Source organism: Azolla caroliniana, unplaced genomic scaffold (assembly GCF_043228905.1).
Source record: "Azolla caroliniana isolate FFs.n. ecotype wild unplaced genomic scaffold, voAzoCaro1.0.p SCAF_1, whole genome shotgun sequence".
Classification (NCBI taxonomy): domain Eukaryota; kingdom Viridiplantae; phylum Streptophyta; class Polypodiopsida; order Salviniales; family Salviniaceae; genus Azolla; species Azolla caroliniana.
In genome coordinates, this window is record NW_028230436.1 from 33,449,121 (window position 1) to 33,473,891 (window position 24,771).

The following is a 24,771-nucleotide window of genomic DNA, read 5'->3' on the forward strand; positions in this document are numbered from 1 at the left end:
ATATATATATGGAGGGGGAGAGAGAGCCCGAACTTGTCATGCCATGGGTTCCTTGTTGAGTCTCTCCACCAATCGATCATGGATGCTTGGATCGATTGTTGAGTCAATTTAGTTGCTCAACCAATATTGTCTTTCTAGAAAAATACAAGTTTGGCTAATCCTCACGTTTGTTTTGGTCTCATATGCATGGATCCCATGCGTGAAACTCGTTTCCCAAATATATTTGTCCAAAGTTTTACATTCTGGAAACTAGAACAAAGAGAAAACTAAAAAGTGAATTGAAAGTGTTGATGTCATGTTGGCCATGTATCACAAAAAATCCAATGTGTGAGCAAGTTGGATGACCAAAGGCTTTGCAAGCTCCATATTTATTGTAGTTAATTGTTGGAATGTTCTCGATTAAAACCCTTGGATTATTTACTAGGGGTATTTACTAGTTGGTCAATGATGGAATAACGAAGTCTTCTTAATACTCTTTCTTCTTTTCTTAACTTGAAATATATAAAAAAATGGCTTTCTATCATCCATGGTGCCATGACTTGTTAGGAATGGAATCCCAACAGTCACATGTCATAAGTTGTTTTGATAGCATGTCATACTAGGTTGTCTTGATAACATTATAAGGCGTGCCTAAAAGTGATAAGTTGTCTTCATGACAAGAAAAGCTAGCATGAAGTAAATTCTCAATGCTTAATTCCCAGGAAACAAAATCCAATACAAATGCATACAAATTGGTTTAAAACCTATAGAACTATGATAATGTGCTTTAATTTCATGCATAACAAGGTAACTCAAGCAATGACTTGTCCCAACACAAAAGTTCAAATATTCAACCTTAGTTTCACTTTGGGTGTCAATTTGTGTGTGGTGCACAACACCATAGCTACATCCAAACCCTACAAGAAGAGTTATTTATTTGTTTGCGCATTAAGTTGTGCATTCAAGGCATTCCTCACACTAGTTGCGTGACAATTATGGATCAAAGTTTCTCTTGAATTATAGCTATCTATAAATTTTATCTTAGTGTGGTATCTATAAATTTTACCCAAGTAAGAAGTATAATCGATAGGATTATGTTGAAAAATGTGGATTGCAAGTTATTTGGGGATATTATATGTGAAATTTTTTTGACCCATGTTTAGGCAGATTATGCAATCATGTTGCCCTAAATGGAATTGTAGCATGCTTTCTCACCAGGAATCCTGTTGACAAACAATCAACACAAATATCCAAACATAGTCACTATATATTTGCCCTTGGTGTCTATGCTATGCATTCCAAAAGCACATTTATATATTACCAGGTTTTTTATCATTCTCCCCGATAGAGATAGGTTGGCGGGTTATTTTGTATAGCTTCACTATGAACTTGGTTGTAATAGAAGAACTTTGCAAGGTTCTTGAAAGGGTTAACTTCAAGAGACATAGGGTTTCTTATGAGATAAAAGGTGTAACGCTTGTGTTGCTCCCAAGACCTAAGCGATTAAAGCAAAGAAAAACCTCAACCAAATCCTCGCTAAGTCGGAGAAAAATAACCAAAAATGTTAATAAAAAGGCACATGAATGACATGGCTGACAACTGAAATTCATTGTGAACTTTGTATGATCACATGTAAGATTAAGAGCAAATTTAGGAAGGCATCATCATATCTGTCTTCTTACTTCTCCAATAAACTTCAAGGTTAATTTCTAGCTATTTCTAGCTATTTTTGCCAAGGAGTGTGAGTTGTCCATATTTACATGTATGATCAAGATAAAGTCTGATAAGGTATGATGTGAACATGATGATACAACCAAAAAGCTAAACTGATTGAACAGGCACACAAATCACTGATTTAAAAAGTTCCAATTGATCAAGCAAGATGTAATCCATGAACTGTTACCATATTTGTGGCTCACTTTTACCATTTGCTAACTTGAAAACTCCTTGTCAGAGAATAGTAGTGTTTGAAAAAAGGCATCAAGGATCACGCAGTTACTTCTTGGAATTCGGCAGTTGACAACTCTGCCATCTCTTCCTCGATAACCTTTGTTTCCAAATCGATAAATTCGTTTGATTTGCTTGCGAGATGAGAAATACTTACCCTCCCCCGTGATTTTATATAGTCTGCAACAGCCTTCATTTCGTCCAAGGAGATATAGATGAATTTACCTCTATCATCCATTACACCCGACAAGCGATCTTCATAAAACCCAGAGCAGAGTATATCATAAAACACTTAAAATTAAGGAAACCATAGACGAAGTTTCATGAAAAATTCAAGGGCTAGCTCACCCATTTTCTCAAGGGATAAAATTCTCGCAATCGCATCCTGGAGTAACAACAAAACATATCAACGACAATATATAATGCAAAAACCAGGCTCTAATTTGACAAAGAAATACAAATTCACTTGCCTGCGTTCGGAGATGGAACTCAGCTGCAAGATCCTCCAATTGTACACACTTGTGCTTCTGCATGATAAACGTCTTAGCACATCACAGTATGCTCAATTCAAAGGTTACTGTTTAATACCGAAATGATCTGAGATTAAGAAAGATAGCTCGCAGTGGCACCATGACTAAGAAGATTATACACAACAGGAATCCATTTATTTCATGTACATTCAACCAGCTGAAGCCGAAGCCGAAGCCAAAAGATTTAATGTTCATACAAATGAAAAGCATCCACATTCTATCATTCAGATTTGTTTTAGACTTCTCTATAAGTTGCTTGTGGAAATCATTCACATATATATTCATCCAGCTAAAGCTGAAAGATCTGTTGTTCATACAAATGAAAAGAATCCACATTTTGTCGTTCAGATTTGTGAGATTTCTCTATAACTTGGTTGATGACCGTTCTTGTCACAAATCCTGAACTATGTTGGAAAATTACTAAAAACATCCCCACTTTGGGGTAATATGAAAAGTACACCTCTTAGTTCAGAAAAACATCAATCACTATTCTTCGTAAAATACAAAGAATACAATTCATATACAGTACAGGAAATATCTAGATGTTATTATGATTATGTACAAGGAGAAATCAGTGAAAGGAGGTGGCAAGCCTCAACCCAAACAAAAGTAGCCTGAGCTGAGGCACTTCTACATTTCATACCATGTAAAGTCATACTCTTCCTAAAGTGATTAAGAACCTCTAGACAAGAAGGAAGTGCCCTATTGGCTGGATAGACCTTGATAATTCTTGCTTCTGTGTTCAGACCATTTCCAACAAGATGGCCATCCACAAACAAATGGGCCTAATCAACTCCCTTGCTATAAATGTATATATTTGATTCTTTCTATGCTTTCTTAATTAACACACCCTTACCATGTAGCCCCACAAAACGTTACCCAAATACTTTATCCGAAAGTATTTGAATTGACAAGGATTCATGTCACACCTGTAAAACTAAATGTTCAAATGTGCTCTGAATGGTAACTTACTTTGACTCCTTTGTACTAATTCTATATTTACCCTAATAAACATAATTCACTAATTTAAACAACTGGGAGGTGTAATTTCACCCAGACATATACCCTCTACATGCTTCAAATTTAATTGATAAACATTTTGGGTTAACACATGTAGTTAGAAGAATGCAGTCCTAATACAATTGATCCAAACGTACCTTTATGTACTGCACAAAATCATCCAACAAGCCACGAGATTCATCTTGTGAGTCTTCCATGGTTCCCTCATTGTCAACTGTGAAAGCATCTTTCCATTTGTCAAATTCTGCTTTTTCAGCCTCCTCTTCCTTCATCTTTTGTATCCTTGCTTCTTCTTCCTTGAATATGAATAAGTAAAAAAAGAATAGGATATTTCAACATACACTTTTCTCTTGATTTACTGGATCAATTAAAACATTTGGATACCTATTTGATATCAGGGAAACACAATAAGAATACCCCCAAATGTTGAACATTTACCACAATACCTCAAAGTTTCCAAAAAGGTACTACATCAGGGTAATGGGGTAAATTTGGAAGTTTGTGAGTATTCTCTGACTACACAACAAGATGGGTATTTTTGGTGTTTCCCTTGAAATAACATGCCTTTCTTAGTTCTTCAGCTTCTCTTTCCTCATCTTTCCGGCGCCGCATCTCAGAATATCGGTCTTGCTTTTGCTTTCTTAAATCTCGAGATGCATCTTCAGCCTGCATACGTTAAAGAGGAATAATCAGCATATATATTTCCACAAAGTACCCTGCTTAACCTTTCAGAGAAATAAGCTAACTTGTCTCCGAGCTTCCTTGTCTTGCTTTTTCGATTCCTTTTTCTTTGAATTTTTTGCGGCATAATAGGCTGCTTGCACCTCTTCCTCTTCTGCTTCATCATCTTGATCTTGATGAGCTTTATTGAAAATGGTTCTTAGATGAGTATCAATAATGCAAAGGAAGGTAATTATAAATAATGAATGAAACAAAGTAATTATATTATATACCAGCCATTGAAGAAGAAGAAGCCTCATCCACATTTCTTCTCCTCATCCGGCGGGCACCCACTTGATGTGGAACTTGTCGGGTTTCCATAGCCACAACATCCTGAATGCATGAGGAAGTATTTCATCAATAGATGAAAGTAGAAAGATGAAGGAAAATGCCATCACACACAAGAAGAGAAAAGATGCTAGCTAAGGCGAGTAGAAAGCTGTAACATGCATAAAAGTTACATATCAATTATAAACGACCATATCATGTGCATATGTATAACCTTAGACACAACAATATTGTTAGAGAGATAAGCCCAGGAGTATCTACATGACCTTATCCATGCACAATTGTGGATAAATATGGCCTGAACTATTGACACAAGGCTTAGGGTTTATGAATACTCCTTCATTCTACTCACTTTCCTCTCTATTGGGAGTTTGCCCCTCCATTCTTGTGCTGGTGGTTGGTCCCAGCTACTTTGCTATAGGCTGCATCTATGACTTTATTCCTAATGAAGATTAATTTAATTAAGTACATTATAAAGATCATAATCCTAACATCGTGACAGTTAGATCACCCATTTTGAGAAACACTCACCAATAGCACATTCGGGATAAGGGATAAATTGTTTTTCATCCCACAATTCCGGATTACATTATTGGGAATAAAAAAATGCAATGCCAGCAAGAATCCATTTTTACAAAGAAATTATGACAGCATAATGGAAAATCTTACGTCGGACTACTGTGATCCCAAGAAGAAATATTAAAAAATAGCATCGATAACCAGAGTTAAATGGTTTTCATGAAAAACCAAAGTTTCTGATTATCTTAGGAAGCATAATAAGCAAAATGCAAAATCTTATGAATATTCAATCTTCACACGATTTACATTAACGGATTGCCAACATAATCATGTGTAAATTCCTCGTTTACACTAGGAATCTCGTGAGCTTTCAAAATATTCCGTCTGGAGTTAAGAAGAAAAAGAATCAATAAACAAACTCTTATATGTTAGTTTGGATGGAAGTAAAAGAAATAAAGAAAAAAACTTAATAGTGGCAAATTAAAAGACCTAAACCTAGCACAGATGTTGCTAGAAAGACATGAATTAGAAGCGGGGAAGGGAAAAGTAAAAAAGCAAAGGAAAAAAACAGAGTTTAAAAACCTGGTTTTTCTCCTTTTCTTGATTTGAGTTTCTGCGACGGAACAGAAGAAGCAGAGGAATGAGGAAGAGGAGCAAAAGTGTTGGGATCAATACGATCAATGAGTCCGCCATCTCTCTGTGTATCTCTTTCGTCTCTGTCTGCTTTTCTCTTCTCTTTTGAGTTTATGAAGAAATTTCTGGGTTTTTTTCTCTATTCTAAGAATGCCCCTGATAACCCCGGCCCCCAAAAGACCACATAATCAAGCTGTCCCTACGCATCTTAGTGTGGTCATCCACTAAACCATGAAACCAATTAATCAATCGTAGGAATTCTACATATGTATACAGTATATGATATGAATAGGATTTAGATCTGCAATACTAGTAAACATCAAAAGGACGGTAAGCCAAACATTAGAAACTGACGATGAGAATCGAGGTTCTCATGTAAAACAATCAATATTGCAATAATAGAATCTAAACGATTACCTACCTGGATATTCTAATCTCCAAAACTCGTTAACTTTCTAGCATTTTCAAAGTTTCTCACGCATACAACAATATATGGGTCTCCTGCTATGTACATTCTTCTTATTATTAGAGTCAATTCAATAAAGCTTTTTATGTTGCTAAGGATCAACAATTCAAAGCTCCTCTAGTCCCATGACCTTGCATTTGTAATGTAACCTTTCACTTTCCAACCATAGAGGCCATCTCAAATATAGTAGACACAAAGGTACTAAGTGAACCTTTCAAAACAAGCTATATTGTAAGATAACATAATTACAATCCGTTAATTAGATCAGTTGTGTTACCTCTATTGCCAAATATGTGGATGTATACCATTGTATTTTGGCAATTTATTATACTACTAAACTAAACCTACAATTTATAATGATGGATCAAGTCCAATGTATAACTACTCAACGTGCACATGGGGATGATCAAATAAATAACATGACATTCACTCAATCAACCATTAATTTGATTCAATTGAACTAGGTGGCTCTATTAACTTTAACTAGGTTACAAGAATCAAGTTCACTAGTGGAATTATATGTCAAATCAAGTTCTTAACATTGTCCAAAACCTTCATTGCAACTATGAAAGAAATTATTCAATACCTAGAGTTAATAATTGTGCATAAGCCCTATAATGAAAAACGTCAGATGAGGATCATCGGAGCATGTAATTAGTAAAAGAAAAATCTGGTACCCTCCAAAGATATACTCTTTAATTAATATTGTTATGCTCAATATGTGTAACATTCCTGAAGAATCATGAATAGCCAATTATCGTTGCCATGAAGAAATATATGTCAAGAGAGACGTTATCCATGTTGCTTCTATAGTTCTTTCAATTAACAAGATTAAATACAACAACATTGGCACACATGTACATATTTGGACAGTTTTCCAGTTTTAAAACACTTGAGGGAGTTTTTCTGTGGCAAGGAGAATCCCTATTTCCATAGAGATTGGTATTTGCTTAGCTCATGAATTGTCCTTTGTCTTCAACCTGAAATAAAAGAGAAGCAAATTCAAATAATTATGAATCTAGAATCTTTGCTATTACAGAAATATTATAGTTATGAATTGCCTTATTGGTGGCTTGGTTAGTTAGCCCATTATGTCAGCTGGTTCGGATCTTGCAAGGCACATCAGGATTCCCCACTTGATATAATTTTGCCGCCACAAAATTACACTTTAATGTTCCCACATGCTCTCTTTTTATTGCAAAAGGATGACTTTAACATTTAACCTAGTCTTAGATAAAACTTGTTCCTAGAGAATCTGGTTTTCCAAAAGATTTTTATATATTCCTCATCTTTTAAAGGTTGGTTGTATCCATATATCCAATCTGAGCATACTACTCCATATGGTTTCTTTTCTTTGGAATTCATTCCTGACTAGATAATTATGCCAAGTCCAGTGAACATGATGGCTTATTTTTCTATGTTGCCCATAAGGGATTTTCCTTTTTGTTTTCTTGGGTAGCATGAAAATTTCCATAGTTCAGAAGAAGCCACACAGGGTTCACTAATAAGCACCAAATGTTTAAATGGCATTGCACACAATGGATATTTGAAATTTCTTTGAGCAAAAATTTAAAGTGTGAGGTATATTATGAAACAAGATAGACTTTGTTTTTGGTTGAGCACAGCAAGCGTCATGATTCATAAATGTAAAACTGACCCGGGAAATTGTATGCATAGGCCATCCCTCGTGAAGCCACTTGCCAACTTTAAATGCCCGGCCAAAGGTCGAAATCTGCCTATAAGAAGTACAAGACGCAGTGTCCTCTAGCTTTCCAATTAAACACAAATGAGACAGAAAAATAGATGTGATGTATGTGGTCAATGATGATGATTATAGTATGATAGCAAACATCAACACAGGTTTATGAGATATGGTATTTTCTATCTTTATTCTCTTTGAGATTGAGAAAACCCTTTTTAGAGCAAAGATAATTTTCTTTCAGTGCTCACCAGTTGCTGAACCATTCACTGGCTTATTGGAACTTTTCTCTTTCTTCCTTCACTTTTGTAGTATTTCCAACGAGCTGGAGGATATTTTCCCATGAGTTCATTTTCCTTCCCCAAAATTCCCATGTCCTTGTATGCTTCGACAACCATTGTCAATATATCTTTATCTGGTTTCACTCCATGATTTTCCATCTGTTCAAAGACCTTTAAGAACATGCACACAATTAAAACTTTGGTTGCAACACAAAATATAATAAAGTCAAATAATAAATCATAGATCTTAATTATTAAAAACAATTTAACCACCCTACTCTGATTGAAGTCAACGACGTTGATGAATAGCACAGTAAGGGATACACAAAGAAGCACGAAACAAAGAATTAAGATTAATCGTGTACTAAAATTTAAGCTAACTTAATTTAACAAATCTAACTTTTGAAATATATGCATGAATACTGGAAACAGGGAAGCTAAGAAGAGTAAGAAGATTATTGGTTCAATATCTAGCTGCATATATATCTATGTGAAGAAATAGGGTGCTTTGTTCAGGTTGTCATAACGTATTAAGACAATTGGCTTTATTTATAGGGCCCTTGTGAATTGAATTACTTTGGGAAAATGCAAAGAAAACTCAGAAATCATGAAAATAATGCAATCAAAAAACTAAAAACTACCTCAATAAGTTTTCTTGGCATCTTTCGTCTCTTGTAAATGTTCATCATCAGAGAAAACATACTTTTGGGTGTCGATCTTGTATGTGTTGATATCAACTTTTCCCATAATGCTTCTGCGTCCTCTAACCGAGCATCCATGTCAAATGCCCTCAGCAACAGTTCATACGTACCAAATGTCTGGCCTTGGCCCTTACTTAACATCCACTTTGATACCTGATGATAAGAAATAGATATGAGGCATTACATGCAAAGACAATAAAAAATAAACACTGTGTGTAGGACAATGTGATGCACTACCTCTTATACGTGAATCTATTGATATAAAAAATATTTCTCTTTTACAGGCAAAACATTACAACAAACTGCCTTTCTGTATTTTCGTCCTGAATTAGAGGCTTTAATAATAACTTTTGAAAGTAGACTTTTCAAAACAGCCTCTTGATGTCATTATGACTAGCTATCCCTTCATTATGGAATCTCTTAGATGTCATGATACTATACGTGTTGTTATTGACTAACTACCAAAATTAGCCAAATTTATTCTAACTAAAGCCGCAGTAACAGATCATAAATTGGCTTACCAATGAAAGAGGTTTCTAGACTTTGGTCTCTAAAACCCAGAAACTACATTCAGCATGAATCCTTTGGATCATGCTTAGTTTGCTGGGCTAACTGAACGAGTCAATTCAAAATTAAATGGTTGGATCAAACTATGTATGATGCCAAATAAGAGCAAGAGCAAGAGCACATTCTTCAAATCTAGCTTCCGTGATTTGATAAGTCATTGCATACAAAAAATGAGGGAGTGTCTTACACGTACAACCTTAGGGACCAATTCTAAAGGCTAATTCGAAATGATTTAAAGGTAGGATAAGTCTGGAAAACGATTATCCTAGGACTTAGGACAAGCCCATAAGGACCTATGAAACATGTGAACAGATGGTGATGGGAGCCCAAGGGGTTGAGCCATAAAAAAGGGACTAGTTGAACCCCTTCCCTTCATTATGAGATCTCTTAGACATTGTTGAGAATCTATAGGTGAGCCGAAGCTCTCATTATAAGGATCCATATTTATCTCAATTTCCCAGGTATAACATAAGATCATATTCCGTGCTATATGATGTCAATGGGATTTTATGTTCCTCTAGTGTCCTTCACTAAGGTTGGTAGGTGTGGTTAAACAACCTAAAACGTTATTTCCCTTAATCTTTTCATATATTACTTATCATTAGTTCTTGATTCATAATAATAACGAAGACAACCTGAATAATTCTTTGCCACTGTTGTTGATGCTTCAATGTTTTCAAAGCCTTGCCAACAGCAATAATAGGAAATTCGACCTCAAACGCAACCCATTCATCTAATGCTGAATAGATTTCCTCTTTGACATTAGATAAAGACATTACCTACATCATGAGAATACAATTCATAGTTATGTGCCTATCTTTTACCTAATGAAATATTTCCTTGGGACATATGGAGGCTATTATTACGGTATCAGATGTAACATACAATTTCAACAAGCGTTTTCCCCTTGGTTCCTGAAGCTGATTGGGCAGTTCTTTTGAAAAGATGATATTGTCTCTTATGCCATTGGGGAGATGGTTCCTCTACATGTTTTGCTCCCTTTTTATGTGACTCCTGCAAAATTTTCAAAGAAACTAAATGAAAAAACAGGGTCACCAAAAACAGCATTTAACACAAATTTACAAAGATATCTTTTAGATCAAATTGATTGTGTTAGATAGAAGCCCTGATAAGTAAAGAGAGAAGTTTGCTTTCTTTATTCCTAAGGATGACTGATATGTTTGATAATATAACCTTAGACATCTTTTACTAGATAGCCTTAATTATTACAAACATTTTATAAGGGGAAGAAATTCGTAACATTAAATACCCAAGTACTAGGTCTATCAATTTCAGGTTCATTCATGACGCACTGGAAAACAAATTATATAAAGAAGTTTATTTCATGGCACTTAATGATTAGTTCATTGGAACAGATGATGGGAAAGTAACTGGCACAGTGTAATTTTACTGTTTGATCCCAGACCTTTTCCGGCCAATGTGTGAAAAGGTAGGAATTCGTCCCATGCAAAATTTGAAAATTTTCAGAATTTAGTTAGTAGGTGTTTCCCAGTCGACTTTTAAGCAGGTCATTTTTGCAAAATTTACCCTAAGATTAGAAATTCTTTCCTGCTTCCTGTTCTCCCTCTATTTCAGAATCATGCATCATGTCTTTGCAAACTCCAACTTCTTCCCTCTTCCGTCTTCAGGCCTCTCCTATTATAAATCTATTAACTCTCTATTCGTCATCATGGAGATGACAATCACAATGAAAACAGTTGGAAAACTGAAGCAACCCTCTTGCACAATGCCATGACTCTATAAATGTTTGTCAATGAACTACCGAGGATGCCCATACTTGAAGACTTGGCATGGTTTCCACCATCACAAGTGTTTACTTAAGGCAAGTTGAAGGAAGAGGCAATAGTGTCCGAGGCAATGCATAGTGTGAAGGTATATGTGAGGTGGGTAAATTGACTACCAAACCATCACATCGTTTATGTTAATGACACATTGTATTGATGAATGGAAATGCGTTGTATTACTTGAAGGTTAGAGAAAGAAATGCAGATTCAGGATTATCAATGATAGAAACTCGATATTCAAATCTAGGCATGTGATTATGATAAAGATGGGCACCTTGTTTACATTAGCCTATAATTTTGGATTATCTTGCCATCAAAATTAGTCATAAAACAAAATAAGTAAAACAAAAGGAAGTAAGACAAAAGCTCAAGGATTATCAATGCAATTTGCTTCTTTCAACGAGTATATCAATGCAAGAAATACTAAGTAATAGCAACTTGCCTGAAGGGAAGCTCTAGCAAGTAGGCAATAGGAACTTGTTGATAGAACAAACAGTGTGGATCCCTTGGTTAGCATGGCTTGTGGCCTATTACACCATCAATAAGTATGTAGCGTAAAACTTGGGTTGCCATAGTAACATAGCATGTACATGAGGCGTGGGCCAGAATTTTATCTCTACTGACCTGTTGAGAGCTGTGCTCACTGAAAGGGATATCTGGCAGTAATTTGATTTTGTACATCCTGTTCTCCAAAAGCATTGCTCCATCATTGATTCTGAAATACAACAATGATTTCTTCAGATAACATATTAACCCACAAAAGATCCTATAGAACCATTAAGGCAGGATTTGTACAAAGGTGGCAACATTTTTGCAACATGCATTAAAACCACCATCAATCACCTTCTGCCTAGAAATGCTTTACACAATTATAGCTTCCAAGACTTTGAATGCCTCTTGTGTTTATTTATGGAGATCTACTCAAGGATCACTTCCAAGCCTTATGTACTTCTCAACAACTTGAGCATGCAACAGACATTATCTCTTGTACTAATACAGACTAAATGCCATAACTCTATACAAACATTGAAAACAACCTGAGAGGTAAAACCATAATAAAACCACCAAGTTAGCTAAATTCACCACAGGACCTACTAAGACTTATTTCCACATCTTGGAAATTAGATTACTTCTTAACAAGGAAGGTGACACCATATTGCCTCAATGACTGGCACCCCTGTTGGTAATTCTTTATTGATAATAAATAGACAAGCATACAAAAAGAGAGACTGAACACAGTTCACAAAGTAAGCTACATCAAAACTGGAACCTAAATGTACAAATTCCAAGGTACTCTACAATGAGGACAATAGAAAAAAGAGCAATACAGCAATGGCACCTGCAGATTTCAGCATTCTAAAATTACTCCATTTGGGCTGCAGTGACCTAAAGTGCATGCCTACCTGTACATGATAATGAATGACATAGGGCAGTAGTGTCTAGCTCACACTATTTGTGCCAACATCAACCCAGATGTATCTTTAGTTTGAACCCAGATTATATACACGTTTCAGAATATAACAATGGACAATAATGTACACATGTGTCTGAGCTATAATATATGTACTTAGTTGAAAGAAGTTTACAAAAGATTCCTAAGTAGAGTTAAACAAACAACCTCTATAGTTTTGATATTATGGGGAAAAAACAAATAGAAGTTAGTTTAATCAATCTTATTTAAGCAATCGTGGCTTCTCTCTGCAATGAAACAAGTGTTCCCTGCCTTACCTTTCCAAATCACAAGATTACCCAACCAGTGAGTGCAAACACACGAAGATGATAAATTGCTGGTTTCTTTTTGTTTAGTTTCCGACTTTCCAAAGATAAACTTAACCTTCTTCTAAGATTCAGCAATATTTCACACATACTCGACTGCCTCAGAAACGTATTTGTAGGCAAAGGATCCGCGGACTTTCCTCTCTCTAATAGCTCAAAAGGATCTCTCATTGCTGAAAAATGCGTTGTATTATTGTAGGCATATTTAACTAATGAAAAATAGTGTTCCAAGTGTGTCTATGCACTCAGCAGTTAGATTTAAGAAAATCTAAACTAGTAGATTTGGCTTCTTCTGACCGAATCAGGCTTGTGGCAGTCCTTACCTACAGCTTATCAGGGATGGACAAAGGTTGCAACAATTATGCACTCGTCTGGAAAAATATTTGGTTTGCTTCTTGGACTTCTGTTCTGTCTTTTTTCATTTGTACTAGTGTCCTTTAGTTGAAGACAATAAGAAGCATATTATCTTAAATCTTCATACGTAAAAAAGTTCCTTCTTTAGTGATGTTTTTTTCTTGACAAATCTTCCCGATGGAATTCCTTTTTTATCCTTTTCCTTGGATGAAACGGTGCTCATATGGCTTCGTCGACTTGAAGAACTTTCTACCATGAGGCCCAATTCAAAAGTGTTCCCCAACCATGTAGATGAGAAAGCTTGTCTAAATTAGACCCATAAAGAATATGCAAACGCATAACCCTTCGAGAAGGTGCCTCTCTTGTTTGCTACATGATACAATAGTGCCTAATTTCTTTGGGTAAACCGCGATAATAATTTTCAATTTGTTCAGATTATGAAACTGCCTGGAAACAGCTAGTCAACGTGCAAGAATAACTTGCAACCTATTGCATTATAACGAACCTATATCAAGCTCTAAGATCTCATCAATGCATGTTGCAATGATAATTTCCAATGTTTCATCATGATACAACTATTGGTAGCCATGAATCCCTTACTGGGAACATCGTGACTACTAAGAATACCCTTATTAGGAGTAAACACCTCATACCATTGCCTGAACTAAATGTGGTTACTGTAACATGCAGCATGAGTTTTTCCAAAAGGATGAAAAATTTGAAGTTGAGGAAATGCCATGCAGGTAAAATAATTAATTATGTGTGTATGTTAGAGTAACTAGAACTTCATGAGTTCAATGCACAGTACCGGTGTGAAATGTTACCTAGGGCTTCAAAAGAAAGGGTTTCTCCAGACCACTGAGCTTGGAGATGACAACTGTTTAACATATTTGGATGTTAAAATTATGCACATACATGTGTGTATATACACAAATATGCCTATGCATTGGCAAAGACTCCCTCTTGTGCAGATGCAATGCATTTGGATAAACACACACACACACACACACACACACACACACACGTATGCAAGGCATTTTCATGTGCACGCAAACATGTCATGCGTTCGCATTTGCATACACACGAGCACATGCATAAGCATTTGCACTACAGAGTTTGGAAATGACATTTGTTAAACAGATTTGGAAGTTGACATTAGGCACATACATGCACGTGTGTATATATACATGCACCTAGGCGCCTAGGCACATGTGTATATATACCCGCATAGGCATATGCATTTGCATACACACGCGCATAAATCTGAGTCATTTGCATGTGTACACACACATATGCATACACAATTTGCATTTGCATAGACACAAGCACGTACATACAGACACACACACACAACAACAACAACAACAACAAAAAACGCAAGCTCAAAATACAGTCTTTCGAATACTTTTTTTAATAAAGAATGTTTCAGGAAAACAGAGGGGTGGTAAAGAGAAGAGAGCGTACCTGCACAAGCTTTCTTCTCTGCGTTCGAGAAGGAGAGATCGGGAGCTCGAAAGGATAAAGGAAGTGGTTATAGCGCTGCGCTAGAGAAATGCAAAGATGGAGCATGTGATTCCGTAGATACTCAGCTATTACTTCTTATTCTTCTTATTGTGTCCGGTGAGATAGCTTCATTTTTATTCAGATACATATACATACATACATATTCTCTTGTAAGAATTTGTTCATGTCTAGCCCGCTCTTCCTCTCGATGTCCTTCTTAATGGATAAAGTGTCATGTTTGTTCGGCCACTGAGCCCCCCCCCCATGGGTCTCAGTGTGCCATCCCACTTTTCCTGGTAAATTTGCAAGGAATATGGTTTCTGGATATCCTCGTTGAGCTCTATGAGAAAGATGTGGTGCCAATGAAGAGTCGCTCGCCCTGTGTTCTTCAAGGTCATTTCTTACAATACTTCAATCAACTCCAGCATAAAAAGATTAAGTATGATGGTGACCAATGAATGACCAGGGAAGGTGTTGCATTTGTTTCTTCAAGAACCAACATAAACCGATTTCTAATATTTGATATGTACCTTGTTATCATGTAGAATTAAAATATAGTGTTCAAACATGTGTAGTCGTGTTTGTAGTAATATTGACTCACATCTACATCAATTATTACATTACTCACAACCATGTCATTCCAGCATTAAAAGATAATTACGATAGTGAGGTGTAGCATTTGAATTGTTAAGCATCTAAATAAACCAAATTCTAAGACATGATGCATGTCTTGTTAACATCCAATAGTATTGTAGGAGTGAAACTTAGCTAGGTTTCAAGTTGCAACATCGTATCGTCAATAGTATATAGGTGGGCAATGGGATTCAAATATCAATCACATTATAGTAGGCACATACACGTGAATATATGAAGATGCCATTATTGTTAGTGATTGTCGTGTGGTGTTTATTGTCAGAGATTTAGAAGTGCAATACCATTCAAGAAAATGCTTAATATCTAAACGTTTGAGATTTCAAAGCATTTGTAAAGTTTACGATACACAATCTCATAACATAACCCACTAGATGATGGTTGACCATATATGGTAGCATTGAAGACCATACAATTCCTACACATTTGGTATAGCATTGATATAAGATATCTTGCCATAATGAACTATTTAGAGATGACCATCACTAAAATATCAATCTTTGCATTGAAAACTTTATTCTTTTTTACGTAACTAGTATTGCGCTTTAGTTTAGTTGACTAGTGTTTTTTATCCGAGTTAGATCATGCTTACACTTGCTTGCTTAATTGATACTATTAGAATACACACGAAGGAAGCAACTGAAAAATTTATTAGTCGTAAGTACATATTGCATGTAGATATGTATGGTCGACGACCAGGAAAACTTGTGAAATTAACGTTAACGAGGCCAAAACTAAACGTAAGAACCAACAAATTCCCTACATTTTCTTTGGTGCCACCCAACCGAGTAATTACGGAGCAACAACTTTCCATCTCCTTTGACGAGAGCAGCACATCCTCGTGATTCAAAAAAAAGGGGGGGGGGGGGGGGGGGGGGTCAGACAATTGGGTCTCAAACGATATTATTGTTTGCAAACTCTCTCGGTTTCTCCACGAGACTTAGTGATCCACGGCCATTGGATTTACAAGTCCCCGCGTGGTCGACAACGTTGTCGTCGATGCCGACAAGCTTGGACGTTGCCGCAGATTTGCCGTGCTTGCGATATATTCCATAGAGTACGATTTGCAGGATGCCAAAGATCACTCCTAGTGCATTGGGAATCTATAGGGAAAGACCAAGCAAGAGGACAATTGTTTCCATGATCAAAAAGGGCAAAAAAAAAGATTGTAAAACATGGAAAGAACTCCATAATTATTTACTTACCATCATCATCATCATATTATAATTATTATTATTGCACTTAGGACATTAGGAATTAAACTATCCATGATCACCATTGATTAAATTTGATGTATGTATGACTTACAATGATGAAGGGGTCCTTCTTAATGACACCGTATAGGCCCCACAGACAGGAGTTGATGAGGGTGCACAGCGACAGCAGGAATGGCATGGACTCCACGCTCTTACTTTGAATCACCAGTTTCTATCAAAACCAAAATCAAATCATATAATGATTGATTAATGAAGACGAAGCCACTACACAGATTTTTTGCCACTGAAAAATCATTGTTTTGCTGCTGCTCGCAGAGATGATTACTGTACTGCAAACAGCATTACATAATGAATGGATCTTGCAAAGATCTTCAAACGCACACAGACACAACAAAACGATATCTTTTTACGTAGATTAATGGAAAAACTGTCGAACAAGACAAGACGAAGATCGAGGAGCAGTAAGTGAGTTACCATGACGGACAAGGGTGCCGCATACATGGCTGTGTTGAGCACCGCAGCGATGGTCCCCACGAACAATTCTCGCTTGGCGATCGGGAGCACTGTGAGTGTAAGTGCGATCATGACACCGTAGAATACTAAGATGACGGCGATGGTGGCGATCATTTTCATCTGCACCGGCATCACATCAGAAGCATTAGAACTGGTACCAAATCCACGATTTGGTTTGCCGCACAGGTCGAGTGAGCGAGAGAGGAAAAGAAAGAAAGAAAATGGACTCACTCGTGCTTTCCCTAGAGAGCATGGGATGAAGATGAGGAGGTAGAGCGTCTCCATCCCGACGCCGAAGCCATTGATGGTGATGACCAGCATGTTGTTCTGAGTGACGATGGGGAGGCCGTAGAAGATCCAGATGAGGCAGTTGCCGAAGGAGCAGGCGTACGGCACACCGGAGTACGACCCCGACGACTTCTTTCGCACTATCTCCCAGAAGGTGGGCCTGTACTTATCACAGATCGCAGCACACACAGAAGTTAAGCTCAATCATATGAGTGAAGGGAGAACCTTTTAACACAGCAATTGCAGTGTGCACCGCACGCATATGTGTATGTACATGTCCATACATAACGTATCGAATGTAACATGGATACATCTGAAGTTACTACTATTACTACTCCTAGTAGTAACAGCAACAGTGAAGTTACTTACAGTGGCGAGATAAACAGCATCACTGCCGTGATGTTTCCTGCAATCACCAAAACATCCATTTGTGTGAATAATCAATTGTATGCATATTCTCTCTATCTTTCTCTGCACATATTCCTTGTAGCTAGCTAGGATGGTGTCAAGAAGAACACAAAGACATTTCAGAATTTAGGTTAAGTTCTGTATAACGATCAGCATTCATTAGCTGGTACTTACTGATGTTGTTACAACCATATTTCTGCATGAATTAAACTAAATCGCGTACCTAGGATGCCGATGATGGTCAAGATGAGCTCCATATCTCTATTGATCAAATGTTAACAGCCGTACTGGGGTTGATAAATCGGCCGTGTGGAAGGAACAAGATGTGGTGCAAGTTAATTAACGCAAGAGCTTTACAAAATTTGTCGGATTTGATGATGGACGGATGATGGATCAGGTGTGGGGTATATTGTTGGGATCAAGGAAGAAGAAAGCCCTAGCGCATTGTTGTGCGCTAGTAGCAAAGAGATCAATTGACGATGCAGGTATGAATGTATGAATGGGGGGTGGGTTATGCTATGCTGTATGGAAAAGTAGTGAAAGATGGAGCGAGCAAAGCAGCAGTAGCAGTGGCAATGGCAGGAGTATAGCGATACTGATGGCATTTCTTCTCATCTATTTATACCCGGCACGTCTGTATGCATGTATACGTCTATGTATGTATTGTATCTACTATGTATGACTCTATGTATGTATGTATGTATGTATATATGTATGTATGTATGTATGTATGTATGTATGTATGTATATATGTATGTATGTATGTATGTATGTATGTATGTATATATGTATGTATGTATGTATGTATGTATGTATGTATGTATGTATGTATCGAGTTTTAATGTGTCATTTGGCCGATTTGCATAGGAGTGCCTCTAAGCCAATAATAGTACATGTAAATGGTAATGGCAACGTAATGCTCTATTTTATTTAATTTTTTAAAGAAGATATCTTGTCATTACTGTACTAATCATTTTACAATATTTTAAACTCTAATATGTGATCGACGGGTGAAAGAACCATTTCGGAGGGATGGGACCTAAGGAAGAATGCACCAGATCAATGGTAGCTTGATGGTAGGTCAATTTTTTGTAATGTTGTTCATAACTAATGAAAGGATATTTTTCCCGGAAAAAAAAAAAAACCATTTCGGAGGTTGAAAATGCCAATAAGGAGTGCCGTAATTGGATGTCATGAATGGAGTAGTTGTCCAGACAATAAGAAACTCATGTTGTCAAGCAATTTTAGCATTAGAATCTCCAACTATACCATCCCATTGACCCTTTAAAGTGTGAACTATGTCTTAAACCAAATATTTGAAACCAATTGAGTTGGTGATGTTTTAAGTTGATCGAAAATAAGAGAGCATTGAGCCTTCCATATGTGATACACAATTGTACTACATAGTATCTCCCATACTAGTTGGCCTTCCCTCTGTATTCCTGAAAATTGGTTGGAAAACATAATGCTCAATTCACCACACTTCCTCTCTTGTTATATACTAAGTTGACACCCTATTATGCAAGTCTAAGGCAATGTGTGTGTAGAATACATAGAAACAACATCGAACAATGTCATCGTAGATTTGTATGTCATCCACCAACATATGTAATTGTAATATATGTCACCGTCATATCAACACATTGCAACGTGACACAATATTTGTTGACATATTGGAGTACTCTATAAGCTTGTTTATTTTTTATTTTTTTCCCCCGGAAAATATCCTTTCATTAGTTATAAACAGTTATTACAAGAATGTTGACCTACTGTCAAGCTACCATTGGTATGTTGCACTCTTCCTTGGATCCCCGTCCGTAGAGGATAAATAGTATAAACACTCCACCACTCCATAACCTAGTTATGTGATTGGTGGTGGGAACAACCATACCGGTGGTGCTAACTACTCTATAAGCTTGTTCGTATATTATGTAACCAATAGCTTTATATCAATCTTAATCCTTCACCTTAGATACATTATCGCTCATCTTAATGCAAATTTAATGCATGTCAAGTGCAATTGCAATCATATTACAAGGATATCTATGTTCTTTGGTATATTTACATATTGATGTATGTATGTATCTACATGGATACTTATACATACATCAATGCGTGCCAAACATTGCGTATGTAAATGTGGCTAGCCAAAAAATTGAAAGATGCTTATAAATCTGATTTACTAGGCTTTAAATTTTAAGCTAGATCCTAAGAGGAATTTAACGAAATCGAAAGTCTCACACAAAAATTTAAAGATTTTCGCTTGTATATTCATTGTTGATGTATGGTTGAAACACCTACAAATGCATTAACAACGCATGTGGCCGCAAGCTTCCACCACTTAATTGACATTTTCCTTTTTATACCGTTCAATCGTGTGGTAGGGCATTAAACTCTTTACATTTCCAAGTAGTATGTAAAATACATCGACAAATGACGTATAACCTCCTTGGGAGCATCTTTTTATGTTTCAATAATGTGAAGTACATGTCATAGACACACTAACGTATATACATATATTCTCACAAGCTTTATATTGCGTGGCTCGATGAGTTTTAGTAAGAATGATTATATGCCTAACGATCCAGTACAACAATATTACAATTGTTGTTCACTGTGATTGACTCAAAAAAGTTTCGTAGTTTCTCTCACGATTGGCAAACTTTATTATGATGGGAGTAGGTTGGTTGCATGAACATTGTTAATCGATGTATCATGTACATGATTGCCAATTGCCAAAATGGCACGCCTTGGAAGTGGTTGACATGGTGGTCGTCCCGTTCACGTGGAGACTATAAGGTCCCCCCCTCCCCCCTTGGAGATCTTGTATTCCTCCTTAAAGACAAGTACACCATTAGAGGATGGCCATACATGCATATGGGATATGCAATTATGTTATGTATGTATATACGTATGTAATGTATGTATATATATATGTATGTTAATATCTTATGCATAGATTGACCTATTTGTGATATTCATAGTATTCGACATCCTTAATATTCGAGAATACAAAATGACCCCAAGAATATTACAGAACCATTCGTTTATTTATTAATTATTATTTAAAAAATAAATATTTTTACATCTATTATATAAAAATATTATTAGTGTGACCCTTTCTTAATGAAGACAAGAGAGTAAAAAGTGGGGAATTAATGAACCTTTATTTATTAAAAATAAAATAAATACTTTTAAGTTTTTCATCTATTAATCTATTATAAGAATATTATTAGTGTGAGGTCCCTTTCTAATGTGAGATAAAAATATGAAATTTTATTGGAACCTATTTTTATTCTATTTATTTACTTATTTATTAAAAATAAAAAAAATACTTTTAAGTTTTATATCTATTATAAAAATATTATTAGTGTGAGATTCCCTTTTTTAATGTGAGATAAAAATACAAAATTTTATGGAACCTTTTATTTATTTCAATTTATTTTTGTTTTATTAAAAAATAAAACAAATACATTTAAGTTTTATATCTATTATAAAAATACTATTAATATGAGGTCCCTTTCTTTAATGTGAGATAAAAATATGAAATTTTATAGGAACCTTTTATTTATTTAGATATATTTTTTTTATTTTTTATTTTATTAAAAAGTAAAACAAATACATTTTAAGTAAAAAGTGGAGAATTAACGAAAGTTTTATTTATTTATTATTATTATTTTATTATTTATTAAAAATAAAACAAATACTTTTATTAAGTTTTCTATTCTTATTTAGTGTAAGTCTCCTTTTTAATTGAATTAAATATCTCTTTGTTATATGATATTATCTAAGAAACTAAAAACTGACCTTTTTTTATTTTTTAACGAATATATTTTCCTGCATTCGTATACTATTCGTCTGGTAACCCGACGAATGCGAATATGTCAATCTATGATGTTATGTATGTTATGTATGCATACAATTAATTGTTAACAATAGAATCCATGTAAGGTTTAATTCTTTATCCAGAAAGACCCCCTCATCTACACCTCAATTAATTACTGTCTGCTTATATTCCCCATACATATATCTTTCCTTCATTGCTTTTTATTTTTATTTTTTTTATCCATTCACATTTCTCCATCTCTGTTTAGGGTTTGCTTCTGCTTTCTTGTGGTGGTGATCAGACAAAAAAAGAAAAAAAAGAAATCGATGAACAAACTGAAAGGCGGATAAAGATGCGGATAACAATAATCCCTCAGTTCGAGGAGAGGGCGTAGCAGAAGAGGATTATGTTGCTGGTTGCTTCGAAATTTGATACAGTGCAAACCATCTAGTAGTTTCTTATCCAAATCCATAATTTATGCATGCATTGATTAATTAATTCGTCTCTAAAAGCTATCCATCGAATTACAGATAAACTAATGTTTATCCTGGGCTTTAATCCCTCGGATCGAGGCTTCTCCTCCTTAAATTCTAGAACCACATTTTATACTTTTAATTGCCTCGGGACGAGCTCCATATCTTTAATGCTCAATACTACTTTTATGCTTCTCTGATTATTTTAATTCTTCCCACTAATTCTTTACTCATTTATCCGTCATGAATTAATAATGTCTAAATTATTATTAGTTTGTATAGTATGTATGAATTATTAGTTTGTCTGCGTCCACGGATGATGTCTAGTATTAACCTGCTACAATTATTGGCTCAAGTTTGTCTTGAAAATCATCGATTGATTGGTCCAATATCCATCAATAAGTTGTTGCCCACATCTTGAATTTCTTCTACATATTTTGAAAAACAGATCCATAATTGCCCATCACGTTTGCTCATTCCGTCTGGATTCTTATACGAATTCATGCCCTCGTGTTTTCTTCTCTTACTAATTAATCCGGAAACGCTAAAACATTAGAGAAAACGTTTTAATCCAAGAGTATGTACGCTAATTCTGAATTAAGCAATTGGGCAGAATCAGTTAATCAAGATTATGAAAATTTTTATAAACGACAGAATAATTGGTCCGATCAAAACTATGGTGCTGCTTAGTATGGATTTGATCCGAATGTATTGGTTCATGCAAATTGATTCACTACTGCTGCATTTGCTTGATTAATCGATTCGCTGGAAGTACAACATTGAGTGGTGAATTCGTCAATGGTGGCCGGAATATAATTTGTCGATCCATTAGTGGAGCACTGATCTTCATTTGAATCTGGAGTTTTATATACACCAGTTCCCATCTTTGATAGTATCAGAATGTATCCCTGGTCAAATTTCATGCAGCCTCAGATATTTTCATTAATAAAATCTTGATCAATTATTTGCATTAAGAAGTGAAAATATTTCAGACGAATCTATGGCTGCAGATTATATCAATAATTGCACGCCCATCTATACAAAAATTGAAGATAAGGCGAGCATGATTGTCTATGTGCATCCCTTAAATCTCTCCAATGGCCTGTACATTAATTATATATCGGTAAGTAGATGATCCGTGGCCTCGTCTCCGCTCTCAGATTAAGTACTCAAATGCTATATACTACGCTATGCCTGAGCTAGAATTGGGATATGATCCTGAGAAGCTGTTGATCCATTGATTCATAAATTGGAACTTGTGACAAGGGATTAACAACAAATCTGTGGGAATCGATCTACAAGGGTTAGGATAAATATTGCTACTGCAACTCAATCACAATGGCATCAGGAAGCTAAATCAATCTCTTCCCTGCAATATGCACTCATACAATGCATAAGGAGGCCTGGGTCAATGTTTATATTAATGCAGGATTGATGCAATACATATGAATCCATAGATGACACAAACTAATGTAATTTTGATAGATCCTATGTGGTATATTTTACCAAAGATTATCTGAAAATCCAAAATTTTGGAAGGCGAACTGACAAATTAAATCACTAGTTCGGAGTCTGACTGAGAAAATCCGGTCCCAGGAAACTATTGAAATTGGGGATTCGAATCATATAATCCAGATTTAAAAAAAGAAAAAAAACAAGTATGAATTTCAGAATCCTAGTAAGTTCATGACAATTTTTTTTTTAATGTTTAGCCCTCTAAACTGTTCTAAGCTTAGTGGACGTAAAGGCATCTATGGTCCAGCTCAATTGCACAGAAAGCGATTAATCAATTTGGCCTTAAATCAGCCTTTCTACTTGCAATTGTGGTACTGATCTCACTTTAATTATGATGATGATGTCCAAAGTTGCAGCATAAAAAGGCAATTAAATGGATATTGGCTTGATTAGGAACCTGCAAACATTTGATGAATATAGCCGAATTATACGATCATATAATCCAAGACACATACATATATATCGATCCGGATTTGTACCAATTCGAAGGCAATGATCTGTGGGGTGCATGGCTCGAAAATAACATCTTTTTACAAAAACTCCAAACTCAAAATTCAACATCCTTTTTATGCTAGAAATAACCACAAGAATTGTTGTTGCATGCAATAGATTGGCTTAATAATTTGGCAAATATTGATGGGGCTCCACACATCTAATATGCAGGTAGAATTCATCCAAATATTTGTATGGACTTTATCATATCCAATTTAAACTTTGGAGAGGGTAAACCATTTAGCATAACATGTGATCTTGTACCAACCTGCCTATAACATGCAATTGAGGCTTGACATCCTTATACACACACACACACACACACACACACACAAATAAATAAAATCCCAAGCGAGACCAATTAAGTCGGGGCAATAAACAAACGATTCACATGATTGTATAGCTTCTTCGTATCGTCAGTTCGCTTCATTGCTTCGATTTCTTTAGCATTTGTTATTGACATGACAACATTTGCCAAAATTCAAAACATAATGGACAATGTTTTTTTTCTTTTTTCTTCCTTTATAGTACTATAAGAAAAGTGACATAGTCATTTATTTTTTAGGTCGATTTTCTGTTACTTTGCAAAACGCTTTATAC

General features: G+C 35.6%; 3 protein-coding genes across 9 annotated transcripts; all 3 read right to left on the reverse strand.

Moving 5' to 3' along the window:
* Window positions 1-1,612: 1,612 nt before the first annotated feature.
* On the reverse strand, window positions 1,613-5,749 carry LOC147869932 (DDRGK domain protein). The gene is made up of 8 exons (XM_087334916.1): window positions 5,586-5,749; window positions 4,430-4,529; window positions 4,223-4,338; window positions 4,041-4,142; window positions 3,614-3,772; window positions 2,397-2,453; window positions 2,275-2,311; window positions 1,613-2,181 (listed from the first exon to the last, which is right to left on the reverse strand). The coding sequence occupies exons 1-8, from the start codon at window positions 5,694-5,696 to the stop codon at window positions 1,967-1,969; spliced, it is 897 nt and encodes a 298-aa protein (XP_087191042.1). The 5' UTR covers window positions 5,697-5,749; the 3' UTR covers window positions 1,613-1,966.
* A 1,166-nt stretch (window positions 5,750-6,915) lies between these two features.
* On the reverse strand, window positions 6,916-14,876 carry LOC147869933 (pentatricopeptide repeat-containing protein At4g21190-like). 7 transcript variants are annotated; one of them, XR_015531522.1, is made up of 10 exons: window positions 14,750-14,876; window positions 14,110-14,162; window positions 11,780-11,870; window positions 11,598-11,682; window positions 10,236-10,364; window positions 9,986-10,129; window positions 8,724-8,936; window positions 8,053-8,253; window positions 7,760-7,806; window positions 6,916-7,082 (listed from the first exon to the last, which is right to left on the reverse strand). XR_015531522.1 is itself a non-coding variant. In XM_087334949.1 (9 exons), exons 3-8 carry the CDS (start codon window positions 11,863-11,865, stop codon window positions 8,068-8,070), a joined length of 843 nt encoding a protein of 280 aa, XP_087191075.1. In that variant the 5' UTR covers window positions 11,866-11,870; window positions 14,110-14,162; window positions 14,750-14,876; the 3' UTR covers window positions 6,916-7,082; window positions 8,053-8,067. The 7 variants fall into 7 exon arrangements, 2 of the variants coding, with proteins under 2 accessions (XP_087191075.1, XP_087191067.1); XR_015531523.1 differs by having other exon boundaries at window positions 7,760-7,838; XR_015531525.1 differs by having other exon boundaries at window positions 7,760-7,866.
* A 1,456-nt stretch (window positions 14,877-16,332) lies between these two features.
* LOC147869934 (bidirectional sugar transporter SWEET1a-like) lies at window positions 16,333-17,885 on the reverse strand. The gene is made up of 5 exons (XM_087328587.1): window positions 17,827-17,885; window positions 17,401-17,617; window positions 17,131-17,289; window positions 16,748-16,867; window positions 16,333-16,542 (listed from the first exon to the last, which is right to left on the reverse strand). Exons 1-5 carry the CDS (start codon window positions 17,883-17,885, stop codon window positions 16,333-16,335), a joined length of 765 nt encoding a protein of 254 aa, XP_087184713.1.
* Between the last annotated feature and the right edge of the window lie 6,886 nt (window positions 17,886-24,771).

What these genes read in the sequence shown, in the direction of transcription:
- LOC147869934 (XM_087328587.1), bottom strand. Translation starts at nt 17,885, where the DNA reads ATGGATGTTTTGGTGATTGCAGGAAACATCACGGCAGTGATGCTGTTT. An exon ending in ATGCTGTTTATCTCGCCACT is followed by an intron (nt 17,618 to 17,826) that starts GTAAGTAACTTC and finishes TGATAAGTACAG; the next exon opens with GCCCACCTTCTGGGAGATAG. An exon ending in CGGCACCCTTGTCCGTCATG is followed by an intron (nt 16,868 to 17,130) that starts GTAACTCACTTA and finishes TGGTTTTGATAG; the next exon opens with AAACTGGTGATTCAAAGTAA.
- LOC147869932 (XM_087334916.1), bottom strand. Translation starts at nt 5,696, where the DNA reads ATGGCGGACTCATTGATCGTATTGATCCCAACACTTTTGCTCCTCTTC. An exon ending in ACAAGGAAGCTCGGAGACAA is followed by an intron (nt 4,143 to 4,222) that starts GTTAGCTTATTT and finishes TAACGTATGCAG; the next exon opens with GCTGAAGATGCATCTCGAGA. An exon ending in ATTTTGTGCAGTACATAAAG is followed by an intron (nt 2,454 to 3,613) that starts GTACGTTTGGAT and finishes TTTATCATGCAG; the next exon opens with AAGCACAAGTGTGTACAATT.
- LOC147869933 (XM_087334949.1), bottom strand. Translation starts at nt 11,865, where the DNA reads ATGATGGAGCAATGCTTTTGGAGAACAGGATGTACAAAATCAAATTAC. An exon ending in TTGCTAGAGCTTCCCTTCAG is followed by an intron (nt 10,365 to 11,597) that starts GCAAGTTGCTAT and finishes AAAATTTTGCAG; the next exon opens with GAGTCACATAAAAAGGGAGC. An exon ending in AGTGGCAAAGAATTATTCAG is followed by an intron (nt 8,937 to 9,985) that starts GTTGTCTTCGTT and finishes TCTTATCATCAG; the next exon opens with GTATCAAAGTGGATGTTAAG.